The 7,757-nt window shown below is 46.3% G+C and overlaps 1 protein-coding gene across 1 annotated transcript; it reads left to right on the plus strand.

The window, feature by feature from the left end:
- The first annotated feature begins 4,802 nt into the window (after window positions 1-4,802).
- LOC128832709 (olfactory receptor 51G2-like) lies at window positions 4,803-5,738 on the plus strand. Its single transcript, XM_054020286.1, has one exon. The coding sequence runs from the start codon at window positions 4,803-4,805 to the stop codon at window positions 5,736-5,738; it is 936 nt and encodes a 311-aa protein (XP_053876261.1).
- The last annotated feature ends 2,019 nt before the right edge of the window (window positions 5,739-7,757 follow it).

Below are 7,757 nucleotides of genomic sequence, written 5' to 3' on the forward strand. Positions count from 1 at the left end.
CAGCACTGGTCCCAGTATAGAACCCTGTGGGGCACCATGAGTTACCTCCCTCCATTTTGAAAACCGACCATTTATCCTACCCTTTGTTTCCAGTCTTTTAACTAGTTATGACCCAGGAGAGAATCCTCCTTCTTATCCCATGACTACTTAATTTTCTTAAGAGCCTTTGGTAAGGGATCTTGTCAAGGCTTTCTGAAAGTTCGAGTACACTATGTCCTCTGGATCACCCTTGCCCACAATTTTTGTTGACCATCTCAAAGAATTCTTATAGATTGGTGAGGCATGATTTCCCTTCACAAAAGCAGTGTTGACTCTTCCCCAACAAATCATGTTCATGTATTTGTCTCATAATTCTGTTCTTTATTATAATTTCAACCAATTTACCTGGTACTGAAGTTAGCTTTTCTGGCCTGTAATTTCTGGGATCACGTCTGGAGCATTTTTAAAAACTCAGCATCACATTAGGTATTTGCGAATTATCTGGTACAGAGTCTGATTCAAGTGATAGGTTACATTTAATAGTTCTGCAATTTGATATTTGAGTTCCTTCAGAATGCTTGGGTGAATATCATCTGGTCCTGGTAATTTTTCTTGTTTAAATTATCAGTTTCTTCTAAAACCTCTTTGATGAGTTGTCACCCCCGGAGTGCAGACTGGGATCCCATGGTACCCCTAACCATTCAGCTGGGCTGGCCTCTCTCACACTGATCAGCTGCTGACATAGCCAGCCTCTCCAGGCCCCCTTATCACCCAACACAACAGCAGGTGGCACCACACACCGGACTGAGTTACCTGAGTGCTTAACCTAAGCCACTCAAGGACAAACAGGAGACAACAACCAATTTCCCAGCTACCCAGCCTTAGAGTTTTGCAGGAGTATAAATCCAGAATTATACCATCTTGCACTGCACAGGGATCTGTACAATGCAAACTCATTTATATAAGTCAGCTTCCCCTAGATTGTTTACAGAGGTGACATTTTGGATCCCCAAAAGAAATTGGAGGCTTTTCATCTGCCTCTCCCTTGGAACAAAAACAAAGGTTGCACTGACTGAGTCTATGGCTGAACTTTGGGAATGGAAAGGTCGAAAACTCCCGACCAGTCTATGGCTCGGCCAATGTCTCTATCAGTTACTCTAACCAGCCTTCCCATCTCTGTGCAGCCCCCTCCACCCTGTACAACGCCCCTTCAGCAGATCCTGCGAGCAGTGGCTACTGTGACAGGCCCAGGTAGAACATTTTGGATGAATCTGTGCTAGCAGTGAGCTAGAGCAGTTGCAGAGGCACAGAGATTGTGGGTGGGCCAAGCTACTAGTGGCTCATTGAGATCTGTGCATAACTATGCGGATCCAGGGGCACTGGGTCCCCTTTTTATTCTGCCAGGAGAAGGGAAGGAACCTCTGGTACTGGAATGATCCGAGACAAATTCCGCTGTACGGAGCCTTGTGGAATCTCCCTTCTCCAGCCAGAACCCTGGGTTTACAGTGCAGGGAAAAGGGTTGCTGGGGAGAAATCAGGTTCTATATTAGTATCATTATTATTTATTTTTATTTTATTTCAGCAAGATCACAGCTGTGACAGCTTCAGAGTAACAGCCGTGTTAGTCTGTAGCCACAAGTACTCCTGTTCTTCTTTTAGCTGTGACAGCATCATTTTTTCCACTTGGCTGCACCCAAGGCAGCAATGTGATTAATATGTCATCATATGAACAGTGATGACAAGCCTGGATTCTATGAAGAGAGCCTGCAGCAGGGCTGGCGCGGCAGTAAGATTGGTTAGAATCACCACGCATCCCCTGTGATTTGGCCTCCTGCAGTTTGCCATTGGCTGTGACAGTGGTTAGAGCTGGTGCACACTAAGCCAAGCAGCTGAGGTTCCCTGATGGCTGAGAGGACCCCAAGGGAATGTGCAGACATGCTTCATAAATTCAGTTGCCTCCCTAACTGAACAGATACTGCCTGCTGCCCATGCAACCTCTCCGAAGACTCCTTGTCCTTTAGGGTGAAGACCTCTGGTGTCATCGGCTCCCCTTCTAGCAGGAATTGGGTACGTTGGCAGGTTTCACTATCTTTAACATGTGAAGTGAAGGGCAAAGGCTGCAAGCTGTTTCCTTTTGCAGATGTTCTGTGCAGTGGCAGAGGACTCAGCTGGGCTGTCGGGGTGACTTAGTGATGGGGCTGAAGGGCAGGCAGCACTAGGTAGCTTCAGAACTCCTCCACTACATCTGCTCATGCTCCACGCTGGGTTATTCAAGCTACCCCAAAATCTCACATTGAAAGCAACTTTGAAACGTTACAACTCTGATGCCCCTAGTTAGGATTTCTCAAGGGCTCCCATTTCTAGAGGTGCTGTTTGCTCTGGGCCCGATCCTGCCAGGGGCTGAGTGAGAGGAAACCACAGGGAATGTCAGTGACTAGTTCCCAAATCGCCTCAGATTTATTTGCTCCTGGAAATTTAATCAGCAAATGTATTTCCAGTGATTTTCCTCTCCAGCTTAATAGTGAATGCAGGAGTTCAGAGCTGCGTTGCTCTGTCTTAAGAGATTCGATGAGGCAAATTTCTGTTTTCTGACTGGCTGAGGGCTCCAGCACGTCTACCTTGTAGATACCCCTCACAGTTATGGGTCTACCAGCATCTCTGCCCCCTCTCTGGTCTCCAAGTGCCAGAGGTCAGGCCCTGTACCCTGACCTCTCATGGCTCATTGAGATCTGTGCATAACTATGGGGATCCAGGGACACTGGGTCCCCTTTTTATTCCTCCAGGCAGCTGAGGTTCCCTCATGGCTGAGTGAACCCCAACGGAATGTGCAGACATGCTTCATAAAGACAGTTGCCTTCCTAACTGAACAGATACTGCCTGCTGCCCGTATCATCTCTCTGATGACTCCTTGTCCTTTAGGGTGAAGATCTCTGGTGTCAGCGGCTCCCCTTCTAGCAGGAATTGGGTACGTTGGCAGGTTTCACTATGTTTAAAATGTAAAGTGAAGGGGAAAGGCTGTGTTGTTCCCAGATTCTATGGAGAGAGAGGAAGTTCCATTTCCATGAACACTCATGTATTTGACTTTGAAATCCACTTCCTGCAAACCCTCCTCATGCCTGAATAACAGGTGCTGGTGTTACTATGTACTACAGAGAGCTCAGGGAATGAATATTTTCTATACTGACCCTAATGCCTGTTACCACTCCGGATACAGGCTGCAGTCTGACTGAACAGAATCTGAGGGCAACCAGTCAGCTAGTAACTCAGGGAAAGAGGAGCTACTAAACTATTGTTTGCCAAAAAGCGACTGCATGAGGGCTGAGACAAATATACAAGTATTACAAACCAAACGTTCATGAGGTATATTGAAAGCCAGCAGCAGAATTGGAATCTCTATAGAAAGGAGCAGTGTTAACTTTATTGCGTAATGGTTTTGGCTTTAGAAAGTATGTCAAAAGTACTCCTCATACTGTGTGCAATGGGTTTCTGCTATTAACTCTTTGTACAGTGAACTGTTGTATGATACTGTCTCCCGGTAACTGACCAGAAGCTGTTTCTAACACTTACATTCAGGGTCATGAACACAAACATTCGGCAATACATGTAAAAGACTTTCCAAAAGGTCATGAGAGAACAGAACCGCTGGACTGTGTTTCAGCAGAGTAGTGCTCAGGTGCAGGAAATGGGAGTGCAATTTTGGTTTATGTAATTTATGCCAATCATCATGAGCATGGCTGAAGTTACTTGCACACACACCTGGACATTAGTGCAACACCAGTGTTTGAAGTATTCACCCATTTCTGATGCCAACACCTCCCCCACCCAGCTGAAGTAACTGTCTCTGTTAGCTGGTAATTTGCCTGATATCTACAGACGCTTGCATGGGGGAAAAGATGCAGGTCCTGGGAGGATGGAGAGAAGCCAGTAGGATGATTGAACTCTCTGGATTCCATCAACACTGGCTAGTTAAAGCACTTCAGCTTCTCTTGGAGGAATTCTTGGGGGTCAGAGTGTATCATTGGGGGCGTTTGGTAGTGGAAAGTTAATGGAGCCTTTTTCTGATTGAATTTATGCATGTGAATCTGGAGTTACACTGTTGAAGTCAATGTTATTGAATTAAGCACCTGGCCCTAAGAATTTATCCCAATATACTGCAAAGGGGCAAGTGGCAGAATTTAAACTATCAGGAGTGGAGAAAATAAAAATATGTTTAATTAAACAATGAAACACATTTATAAATAGCTTGAATGCAGGACACAAAAATACCATTTTCACCATGCACTTGCCATGCGTTTACCCACATCTCATGATACAAAGGGCCACACTCGGAAAGTGGAAGGCCAGAAAACGAGTCTGTCTGAAGGTCACATTTGTAAAATCACATAGTGCTCAAGTAGTCTGTGGAACTCACAGTCAAATCTAATTACAGCAGCGAGGATTTTTTTTTAAATAAGTCTTGGAAGGGCTCTAAACCTTCCTGACTTACACCACAAATAATGTCTAAGTATTGGTTCTCGGGAGGGGGGGGAACTTTCCCTTAGAGCAGGTTATCTCATAGCTTCCAATTGCAGGGCTTCTTCCACCTTCATCTGAAGCATCTGGAACTGGCCACTGGATACTGGGCTAGATGAATGACAGGTTTGATCCCATCTGAAAAGGCCTATTTTCCTAGCAATGCTGTTCTTGCTGATATTTTTTGAGCTCCTGCGAGTCGCTAGACCTGCACAGAGAGCAGAAATATGTCTCGTTAAACATCACATAGTCTCCTTTTTTTTCCTTTCAGGAAGGAAAGTTGAAAACTCCTTGGACTTGCCCAGCACATTATGTCAGCTGTCAATGACACCAAATTAAATTCTGTTGTGTTCCTTCTCACCGGGATACCTGGGCAGGAAGACGTCCATCTCTGGATCTCTATCCCCTTCTGCTTAGTGTATGTTATTTCAATAGTAGGAAATTCAGTCATTCTGTTCATTATAAAAACAGATCCAAGCCTCCATGAGCCCATGTACATTTTCCTTTCCATGTTGGCCGTCACAGCCCTTGGCATATCAATAGCCACCATACCAACGATATTGGGTGTATTCTTGTTTAACTCTAGGGAGATCAGCCTCGATGCCTGTTTAGCCCAGCTGTTCTTCATCCCCTTGCTTCAATGCACTGAATCCTTCATCCTCTTGTTGATGGCCTTTGACCGCTTCATCGCGATCCGTAACCCACTGAGATATGCTTCCATCTTAACCCTGCCGAGAGTAGCCAAGATGGGACTGGTGGCTGTGATAAGAGCGATGGTCATAATACTTCCACTTCCCTTTCTCCTGAAGCGGTTCCAATACTGTCGAGCCAATGTCCTATCCCATTCCTACTGTGTGCACCGGGAGGTCATGAACATGGCTTGTTCGGACATCACAGTCAACAGCATCTATGGATTGTTTACTAAACTCTTAACAATGGGGTTGGACTCGCTCCTCATCTTCCTCTCTTATGTGATGATCCTCAAAACAGTGCTGAGCATCACGTCCCACAAGGAGTGCCTGAGGGCCCTGAACACCTGCATCTCCCACCTCTGTGCCATCCTGCTTTTCTATACACCAGACCTCGGCCTGGCTATAATACACAGATTTGGAAATAGCTCTTCCCCCTTGCTTCGTATTATCCTGAGCTACATCTCCCTTCTGGTCCCGCCTCTCATGAACCCAATTGTGTACAGCGTGAAAAGCAAACACCTTCGTGCAAGGATAATCAGGGTGTTCATCAAGTAAAAGTTCAGTTCATCACCCAGCTCCAGTGCTAGTGACATGGGAGACGAAAAACATGGGCCTCTTATTCCATCCTGCACCCTTACATCTGAGATGACATGAGCTACTGATCTCCTCGCTGTAGAGAGAGGTTTTCACATGGTCCAAGGCCTGGAGCAATGGGAGAGCGGCTGGTGAGGGAGGACAGTGAACTGGGGGAAGGAGACCAAGGCAGGCAGCAGCATTTAAAATGTGACTATGTTCATGGAGAGACAGGGGACTGGTGAGATGTTGGCCCATAAGGAGCCATATTGGTGGCTGCTCCAACCTCAGAATTTCTCTTGAGACAGTCAATAAAGACAAGTGTGAGTGAGATTCTGACACGAGTCCTGGCAAGAGATTTAGGCCCAGGTTCCCACCCTGGCACCTCAGTTTGTGCTTCCCGAGTGGCTTGCAAAGGGGTGGAAACAATCCTCAGCTCCCCCACACAGGCACAGCTAGCTCCAGCCCAGCCCATTCACTGTAGGTGACCATCTTTTCAAAAGGCAAAAGTGGGACACCCACAGGAGCTCCATCCCCTGGGTGACCCTGCCACTGCCCCTCTTCTTCCTATTTGTTGCCCCAGCCACTACTCCTCCTCTTCCCCCAAGGCTCCACCCCGCTCTCCATGGCAGAAGCCCTAGCCGGGTCATGGTAAGAGCTGCCCAGGGAGCCAGTGCCACTGTGAGGAGCCCCAGACCCTCCTCCTGCCCTGGCCTAGGGCTTGGGTCCCAAGAGAAGCCCCCAACCTATATCCCCACCCCCCCGAATGTAGAACCCAAGGAATGTGGAGAGTGTGGGGTTCCTAGCTCCCGGCTGCCTAGGGGATAGAGCCTCAGGGAAAGAGAAGCAGCGGGGGTTACATAAAGCCTGAACCAAGTCCTCTCATGGATCACTAACTGGTTAAAGGATAGGAAACAAAGGGTATGAATAAATGGTCAGTTTTCAGAATGGAGAGAGGTAAATAGTGGTGCCCCCAGTGGTCTGTAGTAGGACCAGTGCTCTTCAAGATATTGGAGACACTGTATGGATTTTGGGGGGAGGGGGGCACTTTAGGATATTATGAATACTAGTATTTTAAAATTGCAATGAATTGTGACAGATCTGCCATGTAAGGTATCTGCAGTAATGTTATAATTAGCCTGATACGATCATCTCATGTATGTGTTCGTATCACCTCTGCATTGTAAGTTATAGGTTTTGTCACCGAAATATCGGGTCCCCCTAGCTGAGAGCCAATAACAGCCAGACAGGGATAAGGAAGAGTTGCTTTATTCTGCAGAAGAAAGGAGACCTTTGCACCTGACTACAAAAACTCTGTCTTGCACACATTTTACAGATCCTTTATATACATTCAGACAAAGGCCCTTGCCGTGTTAACACTTGATTGGTGGTTGCCAGACCCATGCTTCTGCTATCTGGTCAGTGAAAACCGTCTTGGGACCAGCTCTAACTGCCTTAAGGCCTTGAAAGGGAAGACAGTTGAAAAGTTCAGGCTACTGTGTACTTGAAGTGTCTGTTTCCCCCTAATGCCCGCTGGCTGACATAATGGTTACTAGCTGTTGGGGGGGTCATTGCTGACTTTCACAGTCCCCCCTTCGGGCCTGACAATCCCCAAAATTGTCAGGCCCATTATGAAATTTGCGATCAACCTGGAGGGACAGATACTGGGTTTTCTTATGGACATCAGAGCTTTTGATTATAGCATTATAAGGCATTTGGCACATTGTATCATTATCCAAATAACACATAGAAAGAAAAGAAAGAAAAAATTCCATTTAGCAATTGTTCGAAAGAGCCCCGTAAACCATGACCCAAGGTCTGGAAGGAGGTCCTCGAAACTAAAGGTGTGATCAAGAGATACAGCACAGAAAACAACAGCAGCATTCTTAATGGCTTGTAAATCCTGCTCAATTAAGCTGGAATGATTAATATAGAAACAACATTTTCTTGTTGATGGCCTTTGACTGCTTTGTCGTGAACTCTAACCCACTGAGATATGCT

This window comes from Malaclemys terrapin, chromosome 1 (assembly GCF_027887155.1).
Source record: "Malaclemys terrapin pileata isolate rMalTer1 chromosome 1, rMalTer1.hap1, whole genome shotgun sequence".
NCBI lineage: Eukaryota > Metazoa > Chordata > Testudines > Emydidae > Malaclemys > Malaclemys terrapin.